At 34.8% G+C, this 15,252-nt stretch overlaps 3 protein-coding genes across 3 annotated transcripts; 1 reads left to right on the forward strand and 2 right to left on the reverse strand.

Moving 5' to 3' along the window:
* Positions 1-3,503: 3,503 nt before the first annotated feature.
* On the reverse strand, positions 3,504-3,911 carry LOC141664568 (putative mitochondrial protein AtMg00860). The gene has a single exon (XM_074470523.1). The coding sequence runs from the start codon at positions 3,909-3,911 to the stop codon at positions 3,504-3,506; it is 408 nt and encodes a 135-aa protein (XP_074326624.1).
* Positions 3,912-3,981: 70 nt separating this feature from the next.
* On the reverse strand, positions 3,982-6,090 carry LOC141664569 (uncharacterized). Its single transcript, XM_074470524.1, has 3 exons — positions 4,789-6,090; positions 4,088-4,627; positions 3,982-3,996 (listed from the first exon to the last, which is right to left on the reverse strand). The coding sequence occupies exons 1-3, from the start codon at positions 6,088-6,090 to the stop codon at positions 3,982-3,984; spliced, it is 1,857 nt and encodes a 618-aa protein (XP_074326625.1).
* A 3,064-nt stretch (positions 6,091-9,154) lies between these two features.
* On the forward strand, positions 9,155-15,062 carry LOC141666689 (DEAD-box ATP-dependent RNA helicase 22). The gene is made up of 8 exons (XM_074472835.1): positions 9,155-9,538; positions 10,304-10,594; positions 10,733-10,855; positions 10,941-11,380; positions 11,807-12,134; positions 13,873-14,025; positions 14,324-14,375; positions 14,568-15,062. Exons 1-8 carry the CDS (start codon positions 9,197-9,199, stop codon positions 14,621-14,623), a joined length of 1,785 nt encoding a protein of 594 aa, XP_074328936.1. The 5' UTR covers positions 9,155-9,196; the 3' UTR covers positions 14,624-15,062.
* Positions 15,063-15,252: the final 190 nt, after the last annotated feature.

Raw genomic sequence — 15,252 nt, forward strand, 5'->3', positions numbered from 1 at the left:
CAACTGCTACCTTATCTGTAGTGACTTGGACTAGATCGGGACCTTCTAAAAGCTTCTCTCCTACTTCATTCCAACAAATAGGTGTTCTACACTTGCGCCCATATAGTGCCTCAAAAGGAGTCATACCAATGTTGTTCTGCCAACTATTATTATAAGCAAATTCAATTAAAGGAAAATAGTCATCCCGATTTCCATACCACTCTAATGCACATGCTCGCAACATGTCCTCCAAGGTCTGAATTGTCCTCTCTGACTGCCCATCCGACTGTGGATGAAAAGCTGTGCTATAGTTCAACTTAGTGCCCCATGCCTTTTGAAATCCTTTCCAAAATCTTGAAGTGAATCCGGGATCTCTGTCGGACACGATCGAAACTGGAATCCCGTGTAGTCTAACAATCTCATTCCTGTATAATAGCGTTAAGCTCTCCAAGTTCATGTTCTCACGGATTGCCAAAAAATGAGCAGATTTAGTGAGTTTGTTTACAATCACCCATAGCACATCATGTTTCTTAAAAGTCTTAGGCAGTCCTATGATAAAATCCATGCAAATATTCTCCCACTTCCAAGTAGGTAACTCCAATGGTTGTAATAAGCCACTTGGCCTCTGGTGCTCAATCTTCACCTGTTGACAAGTCAAACACTTCGAAACAAAATCGGCAATATCTCGTTTCATGCCACTCCACCAAAAGCGTTCCTTTAAATCTCGGTACATCTTTGTCTCACCTGGATGAATAGAAAACGGTGATCTATGAGCCTCTTCCATCAATTCCTCCTTGAGTTCTTTGTTAACAGGCATACATAAACGATTATACATCCATAGAATGCCATGATCATCAAAATGAAATCCTGGTTGCTTTTCAGGATTAATATTATGGACAAAAGACCACAATTCTCCATCTCCATCTTGAGCTGCCTTAATCCTAGTGATAAGACTAGGCTCGATATGCAAACTTGCTACCATACCAACTGTATCCCGATGATAAAACTCCAAACCAAATTTCTCAATCTCACGTTGAAGAGGAGGTTATTGTGTCACCAACGTGGCCAAATTCCCAAAATCCTTTCTGTTTAAAGCATCTGCGACCTTATTAGCCTTTCCGTGATGATACTGAATGCTCACATCATAGTCTTTCAATAATTCAATCCATCGTCTTTACCTCATATTAAGCTCTTTCTGCGTGAATATGTACTTCAAACTCTTGTGGTCAGTAAAGATCTCACACTTATCACCATACAAATAGTGTCTCCATATCTTCAATGCAAAAATGATGGTTGCAAGCTCTAAGTCATGTGTCAGATAATTCACCTTGTGAGGCTTTAATTGTCTTGAAGCGTAGGCAATCACATTTCCATGTTGCATAAATACACAGACAAGTCCCTTCTTCGAAGCATCGCTATAAATCACATAGTTTAACAACCCAACTAATAAAATTTCTCAAGATAATACTTATTTAAATCCAAACTCCATTAAAATCCGATAAAACTTTCAATTCTTGATATAAAATACAACTAAATTACAAACAAACCAACAAACTCTAAAGAAAATCTAAGAAAATACAACACTCCTCAAAGTCTTGGAACTCGCACTCTTCCCCTTAAACAACCCACCTAAAAGAGAGAATACCTGCCGGAGGAAAACAAGAAAAACAAAGGACCGGCAGTAAGCGAAAGGCTCATATACGGATATAAAATAAAGCATAACTGAACAAAGATTAAAAGATGACGAGGCTAAGAACACAACTGAATATCTGAATGAATCACAATAATAATAGTGAATGAGACAATATAAAAAAATGAATAATCAACTCACAAAACAAAACTAAATGCTTACCACCCAAAACTTATCATACTCTTACACATATCCTTATCAATTATACATAATAATCACAAATAATATAATCGAAAGAATAATGATAAAATGAAATCATACCCTTACACATACTCTTACACATATTCTCACACTTACAAAATAATATAGAAAATAGCCTACATACGAACATGGGAGACAATCTTACACTTACAGGATGTCCTACATTTTCGGTAATCCAGAAATATGTAGTCATCAAAACTTACAGGGGCTTGCACAGCACAAAGCAAATGATACCCAATATCTTACAGGGGCTTGCACGACAATAAGCACGTGCTACCCAAAAAGCCAAATCATACACATACTAGCCATGACTATACGTGTCCCACAACGTCGGCGACACGCCCATACAATTTAAGTACACCGCATAGGAGGTGCCAAGTACGAGACTATCCACTCGCGATAAATGTCTTACAAACTCCCAAGTCATACAAATAATATAAATAACTCAAAATAAATACTCAAAGATCACACACTCAAATATCTTACATCTCCAAAATCATATATAAATTTATCAAATAACCTCAAAACACTTTAACCCAACATCACGAAAAAGTACGAAACACGAAAGTCGTAGGAAATTCCGAGACCTTTCCAGAATGGTAAGGCTCGTCAAAAATGAACAAGTAACGAATTCAGAAAACAAATGAATGCGAACCGCAGAACGAAATTAGCCCCTGATTACAATTGTATTTTGATGTTTAAGACATCAAAATCACAGAATTTAGCAGCAGAATGTAAACGTAAATTGCATATATCGAAAAGAGCTTTCCAGAATGGTATTGCTCATAATGTTCGAACAAATATTCAATTTAATATGATTTTTCAAAGGTTGGATATTCAAATCCCGAAGTCAAACAGGCAGGTCATACAAACTGCAGAAAAATTCATATTTAGAGACCGAATTTCACAAACGGCAAGGAACGAAAGTTGTAGATAATTAAAAGACCTTTCCTAAATGACCAAAATCAACAAATTCTAACAGATAACGAATCAGATATGAATTTAACAAGAAATCAAATCGTATACAATGAAGAATACGGAAACGAAAAACAAGAGAACAAAGAAGATATCTGTACACACCAATTCGAATTCGAAAAGAAAGAGTACAAAAAAGATGTCCGTACACACGAATTCAAATACGAAAATAAAGAGTACAAGAAATATATCCGTACACACGAATTCGAATTTGAAAAGAAAGAGTACAAAAAAAATGTCCGTAACTCGAGATCTTAGTAACCGAGAATGCTAATAACGATTTCAGAATCACAAATTACAAGAACCCTAATTCCAAACGCCAAATTCATAACCCTCCAAAAAGTTCTTGATATTCATCTCAATCTCCATCTATTTTCTCTTTCTCTCTCCCTCTCTCCTCTCTTCTCCGATCAAAGTAACGCAAACCCTTTTTTTAGCAAATCCTAACTCTTGTCTTCCTTCTCCCTTTTTTTATTAAAACCATCACTATTTTTTAATAAAGCCTTACTATTTTTTTAAAACTAATACTCTTAAAATAATATTCTGATTATAAATATAAAAATAAACTTACACAAACTAATTTAATTACAACACATTGACATTTATAAATAATTAAATCAAATTATCCAACTAAAAATAATTATAAAATATCGGGATGTTACACATAGTCTCCCAATCCTGATGGTAGTGTCAATACTGGTGATGTCACAAGTCTCTTCCTCAATTCTTGAAAACCAGTCTCACACTCATCGGTCCATATGAACTTGTTGCTTTTTCGAGTCAACTGTGTCAATGACATCGCAATTGTCGAAAAGCCTTCTACAAATCGGCGACAGTAGCCCGCGAGTCCCAAGAAACTCCTCACTTCCGTCGTAGTGCTAGGTCTTGGCCAATTGGTAATAGCCTCAACCTTGGCTGGATCCACCTTGATTCCATCTGCTGATACAATATGTCCCAAAAATGCAACTTGATCAAGCCAAAATTCACACTTCTTGTATTTTGCATACAATTTGTTATTCCGTAGTGTTTCCAACACAACTCGAAGATGCTCCTCATGTTCCTCCATTGATACACCAATATATCATCAATAAACACAATCACAAACTTGTCCAGAAAATCCTTGAATACCGTGTTCATTAAGTCCATGAAAACTGCAGGTGCATTTGTCAATCCAAAAGACATAACAAGAAACTCGTAGTGTCCGTAACGAGTCCTGAATGCTGTCTTCGGAATATCACTTGCCTTCACTCTTAGTTGATGGTAACCTGACCGTAGATCAATCTTCGAAAAGTATTTTGCTCCTTCAAGCTGATCAAGTAAGTCATCGATCCTCGGTAATGGATATCTATTCTTCACTGTGATTCGGTTCAATTCTCGATAATCAATACAGAGTCTCATCGAACCATCCTTCTTCTTCACAAATAGAACTGGTGCTCCCCAAGGCGAAACACTGGGTCTAATAAAACCCTTATCAAGTAACTCCTCCAGCTGTTCTTTCAGCTCTTGTAGCTCTAAATGAGCCATTCTATAAGGTGCCTTAGAAATAGGTTGTGCATTTGGTAACAAATTGATAGAAAATTCCACCTCTCTTTCTGGAGGAAGACCCTCCAAATCGTCGGGAAATACATCTGAAAACTCACAAACAATAAGAACATCTTCTAAGTCTGGCTGCACCTTGGACGTGTCAATCACATGAGCAAAAAATCCTTCACATCCATGAGCAATCATCTTCTTAGCCTTGATGGCCAAAATGAATTTTCCACAACCACTAGGCTTAGAACCCTGAAACACGAACTCGGGCGAATTGAAGTCGCAAAAAAATATTCTTTTTCTTGGACAATCAATTGTAGCATTGTATCGCTCCAGTCAATCCATCCCCAGCATGATATCAAAGTCCCTATCTGAATAGGTAAGAGATCTACAAGTAGTTCTCTATCATATACTCTAACTACACAATCAAGATACCGAGAATTCACAAGAATAGTTACACCCATAGGAGTGCCAACAGAAAAATCCGATATAAGTGCAGTGGATGCAATGTCTAAGTGTTTAGCATAAGATGTAGAGACAAATGAATGTGTAGCTCCAGTATCAAATAAGACTATAGCATTTCCATTACCGACAGAAAGTGATCCTGAAATGGTACCTGGAGTACTTGCAGCATCTTTTGCAGTGATGGAAAACACACGACCAGAAGTCTTCTGGTTGTTTTTCTCTCCATAATCCTTACGATCCCAAGGCTTCTTTGGTGGTATTTGACAGTCTCGAATAGTATGACCCTTCTTTCCACAATTGAAGCATGCTCTAGTAGCCCAATAGCAAGTGCTTCCTCCATGCATCTTTCCACAATGCTCACACTTAGATGCTTCCTTATTTCCAGTTTGGTTGAAAGACCTCTTTTGCTCATTTCCTTGATTTCCATTCTTTTGCTGAAAATTCCGAGTATTATACCTCTGATCATTTGGTTTGAATCCACCTGAAGACCCACCATTTTTCTGAAATCCATGTCGACGATCGGAAAATTCCTCTTCCCTTTTTCTTTTCTGATTTTGCATGTCTCGTTTCTTGAGAAAGTCAGCCTGATGAAGCTCTTGATCTCTGGCACTGTCAACCAAGGTATCCATGGATGTATAACGGTTAGAGATGATATGGTTGCGGATGGAATTCTTCAATGCCCACTTAAACTTCATGATTTTATCCGCTTCTGACCCAACCACAGATCTCGCATAACCAGCTAACCTCTGAAATCTGACTTGAAAGTCTGCCACCGACTCATCATCTCTCTGAGTAATACTCTGATACCCCCTTACATATTCCTCACATATGCTGGTTGGAAAGTACCTCTGGTCAAACTGAGTTTTGAATACCTGCCAAGTAAGAGTATTTTCATAGCCAGGTGCATGCGAGGCTACCACAGACTTCCACCAAGTATTAGCATCCCCCTCAAGACGATAAGTAGCAAATCGAGCCTTTTCCACCTCTGAACACTCCAAGACCCTGGAAATTTTCTCCATGTGATCTATCCAAGTTTCAGCATCCATGGGAGTCTTGGCCTCCTTAAAATAATTGGGTATTTGCTTCATAAAATGATCAAACATAGTTTGACCATCTCGATCTTGCCCTTGAGCAGTGGGATTCTGTCCACGTTGAACTTCCCGCAACATCTCCATAAAAGTACTCCTATCCATAACAATCTGTTGATTATCATTCCCCCCAGTATTTCGACTACTGCTACCTCTTGCCATCCTGCACAAAATTTTATGAGTGCACAAACACATATATCACAAAATCTTAAATCTACCCATACGAAGTCAACCCAAAACTCACAGGTCAAATCCTAAAGGACAGTCTATAGAAACTATAACATAAGCTCTGATACCAACGTTTTAACACCCCACTTAAACAAGTAGAGGCTACACAAACTAAGCCTTATTTATTAATGGAAGTAAAAACAAGCTAAACATAATTTATTAAGCTAACAAAAGTTCAAAAGATCCAAAATAAAGTTCTCTAACAAGATCCAAAATAATATGGAATAAAACATGTCCTTGACTTTATTTTCAACTAGATAAACAAGCTAAAATATGGGCAGCACTCATCACACCCCCGCTTTACCCCCGACTACCTGTGGAAAGAAATAAATACGAGTGAGTCAAATGCCCAGTACGAATATATCAATAAAAAGGTAAAGCAAAAGAATATATTTGATTTTAACAATTAGCCAAGAAGATGAGTAATATGACAGTAATTATTTAGAATCAAGGAACAAACTAATCCAAACCAAAATTAAAGAAATGGCTGAGAACAAGTAAGGTGGGTACTAATAAGGGCATCTTATAAAACCTCTGCTTGCTAGTAAACACCAAGCAAAACACAGTGCAAACAGTTCCTTCTCCGGTTATCCACAAGAAGGATAAAATGAAATATATAAAACATTTCCCGAACAAACAAAATGATTATGATCTTAATCATGCCTCATACCCCAGAGACATGCTCGTATACTCACAGCACTGATACGAGTTAGTGCCGTGAGCACCAAAGACTGCAAAAACTCCATGTGTCTCGTCTGTGATTTACCCACACAAATAAGTTGAAGAGCCCTAACAAATAGGTTACAAAGTTGTTTTCCAAGTAGTCAAAATGAGATGGATCCAATAAATAAACAAAGAGTCAACTATAATCTCAAGGAAATATATGACGGAGGAGTAAACAAGGTGTAGCAAAAAGTCACAGTTTATAGAAATATAACTGAGGAGTATAATGGAAAATGTATAGAATTTAATAAAAAGAAAGGGAATAGATATCCGTACCTGGAATCAATCTAGAATATTTAATAATGCTGACACAACTCCAATTCAACATCCAATTCAACATCCAAATCAATCTATAATAAAAAAAAATACATTTATAAATAGATGCTTACTATCTTTCTAAATGCTTAGCAATATAAAAATATAATTATATATGCATGCTCACTGTTGTGACAGTGACTACATATTAATAATACTTAATTAAACATGTGAAGTAATAACTAAATAGTTTATAAAAACAATTTCATATATTTGTGAATTTTGTAACAGTGACAATAAAATATAAGAATTTTAACATAACACTAAAATGCACTTATTACCTTTTAAGGAAAATGCAACATAATAATAATAATTATAACAACAATAATTATATGACTAACCTAATTATTTAATAATAAAAATTCTATAAATCTTAATTAATAATTGAGATTCTCATGTACTTTAACACATGCATAATTATAATTAAACTAATGCCTCATATTTCATCAGTTAATATAATTATTTAACACCAATTTATTTTTACACAATTTTCTTATAACTTAAGAGATAAAATAAAATTATAATTAATCATATACTAGAATGATACTCAATTAATCATGATATCATGAATTTACCAAAATTTATACTATTAAAACTAACTACTTAATATGAATAAATAATTTATAAAAAGAAGTACATATTCATATTGTTATAAATTTGATGAAATTATAAGTATTGATTCAAATAATTAAATTATGACTTACTTTGTACATTTAAAATAGAAACTTAAAATTTTATTTTTATTTTTACATTCAAAATCTATGTTACACGTAAACAAATGATAACTTAGTAACAATATACACATCCATCAAATCAAATATATTACTTAATCTCAATAAGGAACAAATGGCCAAATTTATAAAAATAGATCATGTTATCAGTTTATTAGCAACACATGTGATCAATACACCTTCTCACCATAATTATATTATGTATTGATAAAACATTCAAAACTAACTAAAATGCACTAAAACTACACATAAATTATAAACATGAGGATGATAACAACTAACTAAACATGCTAAAATAAATATAAATATGAAAAGTTAACTATTTATACATGTCTAAATATAAATAAAAACAAAAAGTAGTTGCACATCTTTATATATATAGTGAGGACTAAATGTATGAACTGGATAGTGAATAAAAACCCAACACATTTGATAAGAATTCAGAGATAAATTGACCGATTAATCTCCCCAGACAAGATGATAGATTAACTGCTATGCTAGACCACAACCTCTTGGTATCCTCTTTTGATTTTCAACACGCCGTAAGCTATGTATATGTGTATGTTGTTCTACAGCTAATATATATCATTTTTATTTGTGGAGTTATATGACATAAGTTGCTTACATAACACTAGAGTGCAAATCTATTTATATAACAAGTGACTCCACGACTTGTAACTAATACCCACTAGTTTCTCCACGTGCAGGTAAAATAACTTCTTATCCATCTTATCATGTAACTTTCAAATTTTAAAAACTAACGGATATCTTAAAAATTCAAATTGTAGATAAACAATTATCTAAGTTAAATAATATCCATAATTCTAAATTCTAAACTTTACTAATAAAATATCTACTAATTAATGCACCAAATAATGCAACAAATAAAATATGGGGTATTATAACAACTTTAAATTTTATTCGATTAAACATTATAAAATATTTATAATTACTTACAGGAAAGAATAAAATTAAAATATCAGATTTTGTATATTCTTATTAAATTTATAGATGTATTTCAGTTGAATATAACATATATTTGAATAAATATTATTTAAATATACATCAAAATTTTAAAGCAAAAGAATTTTAAATTTACCATTCTATTCTCCATTAATATGAGTTGAATATACAATTTAATAATCAATATACTCACATTTAATTAAACTAAATTATAAATAATAAAATGTTGAATTTTTATGAGTAAATAAAAGTAGCACCTCAAACCCCCACAAAACCTCAGAAGAAAGAAGAAATACAACATTTACACAATGTTGTACTCGACATCATCTGCTCCAACATTAATCAAATCATCAGTTTCTTTACTAAATTTGTTCAAGTTAACAACTTTTTGTTCTTCTGCACCCAAGTTTACAATACCCATCAAGCAATTTTCATCAAAATCTTCTCTTTCTCCTTGCTCATCACTTGTCTTAACCTTATCCGGCTCCACGCGCCGCCGTGTCAGGGCCTTCTCAACCACCTCCACCGCCGCTGCTGAAGCCAACACTTTCTTTGCTGAAGAAAACGTGTCATGGGTATCACTTGGCATTTCAGATAGGTTGTCTCAAGCTTTGTCTCATATTGGCCTTGATAGACCCTCCCTTGTTCAGGTCTCTCTCTCTCTCTCTCTCTCTCTCTCTCTCTCTCTGTCTGTCTGTTTTGAGACTTTTCTACCGCTCTCTCTTTCTCCATCTCTCTCTCTCTCTCTCTCTCTCTCTCTCTCTCTCTCTGTTTTGAGACTTTTCTACTGCTCTCTCTTTCGTCTCAAGCTTTGTCTCATATTGGCCTTGATAGACCCTCCCTTGTTCAGGTCTCTCTCTCTCTCTCTCTCTCTCTCTCTCTCTCTCTCTCTCTGTTTTGAGACTTTTCTACTGCTCTCTCTTTCTCCATCTCTCTCTCTCTCTGTTTTGAGACTTTTCTACTGCTCTCTCTTTCTCCATCTCTCTCCCTCTCTCTCTCTCTCCCCCTCCCTCTGCTGCTCCCTCCCTCCCTTCCTCCCTCCCTCCCTCCCTCTCTCTGTTATATCTCATGAATGTTTATAAAAATTGGAACTTTATAGCTGGAGTTCCTTAATTTGTTTGTTTCTTGTATCTTATTTGAGTTTTTAGTATTAAATCCCATGATTTATTTAGAAAAAGGTTGAGAATTGTAGCTGAATAGAACAACTATCTGTGTATACATTTATCTCGAAATACAGGAATGGATGATAGTGTTCATTATATGTGTACTCTCTTTAATTGGCAGTAATTCTTGTACTTTTTTAGTCTAAAGTTTGTAGCTTTTATGTATTGTCATTAATCTCATTTTACTTATTCATTGCGATTATGGCATTTTCATATTTTGATACTTACTACGAAGTTTATTTTGCAATTCAGGCTGCTTGCATTCCGTTTATTAAGTCAAAAAATGATGTAGTTGTTGCTGCAGAGACTGGTAGTGGAAAAACTCACGGGTACCTAGTTCCGCTGATTGATAAGCTATGTACTACACTTGATAATTCTGCTAATGATAATCCGGTGGAGGGACAAGTAACTCAGCTTCATTCACATTCTCTTGTTCTTTGCCCTAATGTCATGTTATGTGAGCAAGTTGTCCGCATGGCCAATTGTATCTGCAATGATAGTGGTGAGCCGCTTCTCAGAGCGGCAGCTGTTTGTGGGCGACAGGTACTGGATATCATTTTGCTCTTGGTCTGAATGATTCAACTCATCATTTTATCTTGTTATTTATAATCTTCACTTTGATGTGTATTTTTTCTTTTCATTTAGTTTGTTATGGGTTGCTAAAAATCAAATTTTCTGCAGGGTTGGCCAGCTGAAGAACCGGATATAATTGTATCAACACCAGCTGCTCTTCTTAATTATCTCTATGCAATTGACCCAGACAGACGTCGACGTTCAAATTTTATGCGTGGTGTCAAATATGTGGTAAGTTTCATTGTCTTTTGTGGAACATGGTTTCTTACTAGTATTAAGATCATGTACTCAACTATTTACCTTTAATGAAGTTTAGGTATTTGATGAAGCAGACATGCTTCTCTGCGGCAGCTTCCAGAACCAAGTTATCCGTCTTATAAACATGTTCCGATTTGATGAGAAGTTGCTATCTCGGGAGAAAAGTTCTGCAGCTGAGAAATTATTAGATTCTGATTTTATAGCACAGTTTGAAGAAGAAGAAGAGTCTGAAAACCATAACCCTGAATTCACCCTAAAAGAGGAAGAGGCTGATTTGAATAATGTGGTGCAAAACATAAAAGGAGAAAATGAGGTAGGAATCGTAAAAAGAAGGGATTGGAGGAGGGTGAGAAAAACTTATGAGCGAAGTAAGCAGTACATCTTTGTTGCCGCCACTCTTCCTGAGAATGGAAAGAGAACTGCTGGAGGAGTTTTAAAGAAGATGTTCCCTGATGCTAGTTGGGTTAGTGGAAGCTATCTCCACTGCCACAATCCAAGGTGCTACTTTATCCTATTCTTATCTTACCACCTGACTTTCCTTGTTTCTCTGCTTCTTTTACAATTGCCGAACCTACCAAGTATGTTATTGTTTTTGTTAAAAATCTATCCTTCCTTGCAAGTTTGACTTTCGTGCTTTAATCAATAGTAATTTGCCTGTTTTGTTGTTATTATTTCCAATTATTGGCCTATGGAACACGTACATCACATCATTGTACATTTATACCCACGTCGTTAATAATCTTAACCTGTGTTTAAAATAAATAAAGTTATATACTGTTACTCGTCATGTCAAATTTGGGAGTTGCTTGAATATAGGTATGTCGGCAATTGCCTGTAATCAAGGTTACCACATAGGTTTGTTGATGAGGTGTATATTAATAAAGGTTATCTTTCTTTTTTCCGGGTTATTCATATGTACTTAAGATTGGTACAGAATTGGGTTGAAGTTACAGTCAATACCCAAGTGGATATTCTCATCGAAGCTGTAAACCAAGGAATTAACTCTAACTTACTAAAGCCTGGTAATGAAGTAAGTCGTACCATGGTATTTGCCAATACTGTCGAAGCTGTTGAGGCAGTTGCCAATATTTTGTCGGGAGCCGGGATTCATTGTTTTCGTTACCATAGAGATGGCTCTCTGGAGGAACGTGCACAGAACTTGGTTGATTTCCAACAGAAAGGTGGTGTTTTTGTGTGCACTGATGCCGCGGCACGTGGTCTAGATGTTACAAATGTTTCTCATGTCATCCAGGTACAGAATATAGTTAACGATCTTCCTGCTTCATGGGATTGTGAATAATCAATGATTTAAGCTCTGCTGTTAAAATATATACTTGACTGCTGCAAATCTGTCTGCATTACCGTTTTGAGTCCGAGTTTTGAGTTTGACCTTCAAATCCTTCCTGAACAGCCAAATCTGCCTACCAAACTCCTGAATTTGTATTTGTATGAGTTGTGCATGTAACTTAATGTCCTAAGGAGTAATAAAAGGCGAAAATGAAAGCTGACTCACTTGTTCCATAGTTCTCCTAGTACATTGAGATCCATATTATTACAATTTTTAACTCATGTGACATCGTCAGAGCACCTCGCTGATGTGATAGTCGATTTGGTCTATGAAAACACTTATACTCATGATAAATCAATGCATTTCTTAATCTCTTGCATAGTGGAATAATCATTTAATGGTTGTTATCTTCATTCTTTGACAAGAAGAAACTAAAAAAGAGAATCTGGCACCTAAACATATATGTGCGGTTAATTTTAATAGGATATTAATTGTCTTGCTTACGTGGTCCAAAAAAATTTCGAACTTCTGATACATATCTGCATGTGCGGTTAATTTTTTGTAATACAAAACAACTCACCTCTAATACTCCATCAGTAACCTTTAAAACTTCAAGTCAATTCGATTTCCTAATTTAAATTTTAATGATTATTTATATATGCTAATTATAAATTAGCAGCAACATAATAGTAGAGGAAAAACTTCGAACAAACTATTACTAAGTAAATAGAGCTTAGGGTTAACACTTGATCATGTTCCTATGTTTACTATATGTAAAATTTCTAGCACGCAAATAATAAACTCTTGAAGGTTACCCTGCTGTCACTACATAGTTGTATCTAGGCTTCTCCATTATTCTTGTTGCTGATAAACTAAAACTTCCGATTTAAGGAACTTGCCTTTTGTTTTCTTTACCTTATGTCTCCGTTTTCCCAGCGGTAATGTAAGAATGTTAGGATATTTAACCGGATCTTTTAGTGTATCCCGTTAAACATTCCTTTTTGGAGAATTTGTATTGTAATAAATATGATTTTGTAATTTAGCGGTATGGTTAAATAAAATATAACAAAGTTAAAGATAAAGATCAATTAAATGTATATTTCGTAATTTAAATTTTAATCTAAAACTTGGGCCGCTATTAAGTCTTAAAATATAATAAAAGATCCGGTTAAAACCCTAACATTCTTAGGTAAAGAAAAAAATAGAGGCAAGTTCCTTAAATTGGAAGCTTCACTGAATCAGCGGCAAGAATAATGGAGATGCTTAGATACAAGTTACAACTATGTAGTGGCGGCAGTGAAATTTTATTGATAGTAAACATAGGAACATGATCATGCTGCAAGTGTTAATCCTAAGCTCTATTTACGAAGTAATAGTTTGTTGCTACTGTTATTATCATATATATTCATTAAAATTTAAATTAGGAAATTGAATCGACTTGAAGTTTTAAAGGTCACTGTTGGGGTTTTATAGGTGAGTTGTTTCATATATGTGCGGCCAATTTTTTGTAAGATATTAATTGTATGTGCATTTATACATTTTTTAGTGATTATATTCTTTTTGGATATTTATGTTTGTCATATTTGCTATTGCCGTTTCATTTTTATTTCTTCTATATTATGTTATAATTTAGCTCTCTCACTTGTATTTATCATATAACTGTGTAGTATGATCGCAATCTAATAATATTTTTTTCTTGTAGGCAGAGTTTGCTTCATCAGCAGTAGATTTCATACACAGAGTTGGTCGCACAGCTAGAGCAGGTCAACCAGGTTTAGTTACTAGTTTATACACAGAATCAAATAAAGATCTTGTTGCTGCAGTTCGTCAAGCCGGGAAGCTGGGTCAGCCTGTGGTAAACTTTCTTTCTAATTTTCTAAATAAATTTTCTGGGAAGCAACTTTGTACCGTGACATGTCAGGACAAGGTTGTGGCTGCAATTTCCATCATTTCTACAAAAAAAATAAGAAAGAGCAAGTAGAAATTCTTAGAAATACATCTTGTCATATTGCTTATTTAGCCTGTAAAATAATGTCCACCACTTGCATTTTATTTACCACCAGATACATGTTAAACAATATATTCAGTAAATATATGATGCCCTTCATTCTTTAAAACATTACTTGTGCTAAATAATTTTCTCTGGGCTGTAGGAGAAGGCATTTAGCAGGAAAAGGAGCTTCAGGAATAAGATCAAGAAGAGAGGTGAGGCTGTGCATATTGTATATCCTATCTCTCAAAAATATATCTGATGCATGATGGCGTTGTCATAAAATTTGTTTTGACATTATACCTCGTCTCCAGTAATAATGATATGTATTATTGTTAAATATTTTAAGGCTGTAAACTTTGGCTTACTATGATTGGGACTGAGTGGTTGTTAATTTCTATTTCCAGCACTTTCGAACAAAGATAGCGAGCCAGCATCTATCCGGGAAAGAATTCAAATATGATAAGTTGATCACAGTAGGATTGATGAAGTTGGATCAACCAGGCATACAAACACGGCTAATGTCATTCTCACCCGTGCTACCTTTTGTTTCAGAATTATACTTATCAATCAAAAGGGTTATTCGTGTTTGTCCTTCAGTTCTTCGCTTTTACCTATTAATCTATATTCTGCCTCCACGAGGAATGGATGAAAAAGTATTATTGATCGTAGTGAGTTGTAAATGTCCGCTTTCTCGTTTTCTTTTGCAATTAATTATGAGCAGAATTTAGAAAGCATATGGTGTTTAAGTAAAGACAGCTGAATGTGTACCAAAGGCATTACATTGAATTGAACTTTTATGGACGGTAAGACAGTTTTGTATGAAGCTGGGGCACACCTGTTGAGTAAAATCGACTTGGAATTTACATGGTTGTTATTTAAATCTTTAGTTTTTTTTTGTACATAGCGACTTTTTGTATGGTTCTATATTGTATGAAGTAACTTAACCCTCCCTTCAAGTATATTTCCTATTCACTGTAGTTGTTTGGGGTACTTTACATTTATCCCTAGACCCTTGAAATTCTGCATTGCTTTTTTAGGGTCTGTAGTTAAGGAAGTTGATTGCACAGGTGTAGATGTAATTTGCTTGCA

The sequence above is a fragment of the Apium graveolens genome, chromosome 6 (assembly GCF_009905375.1).
Source record: "Apium graveolens cultivar Ventura chromosome 6, ASM990537v1, whole genome shotgun sequence".
Taxonomy (NCBI): domain Eukaryota; kingdom Viridiplantae; phylum Streptophyta; class Magnoliopsida; order Apiales; family Apiaceae; genus Apium; species Apium graveolens.

Excerpts from the sequence above, each read along its gene's own strand:
- LOC141664568 (XM_074470523.1), bottom strand. The coding sequence starts at position 3,911 with ATGGAGGAACATGAGGAGCATCTTCGAGTTGTGTTGGAAACACTACGG.
- LOC141664569 (XM_074470524.1), bottom strand. The coding sequence starts at position 6,090 with ATGGCAAGAGGTAGCAGTAGTCGAAATACTGGGGGGAATGATAATCAA. Across the intron at positions 4,628-4,788 it reads ATCTTGATTGTGTAGTTAGA|GGTTCTAAGCCTAGTGGTTG; the intron begins GTATATGATAGA and ends TTCGTGTTTCAG.
- LOC141666689 (XM_074472835.1), top strand. The coding sequence starts at position 9,197 with ATGTTGTACTCGACATCATCTGCTCCAACATTAATCAAATCATCAGTT. Across the intron at positions 9,539-10,303 it reads ATAGACCCTCCCTTGTTCAG|GCTGCTTGCATTCCGTTTAT; the intron begins GTCTCTCTCTCT and ends TTTGCAATTCAG. Across the intron at positions 14,026-14,323 it reads GGAAGCTGGGTCAGCCTGTG|GAGAAGGCATTTAGCAGGAA; the intron begins GTAAACTTTCTT and ends TCTGGGCTGTAG.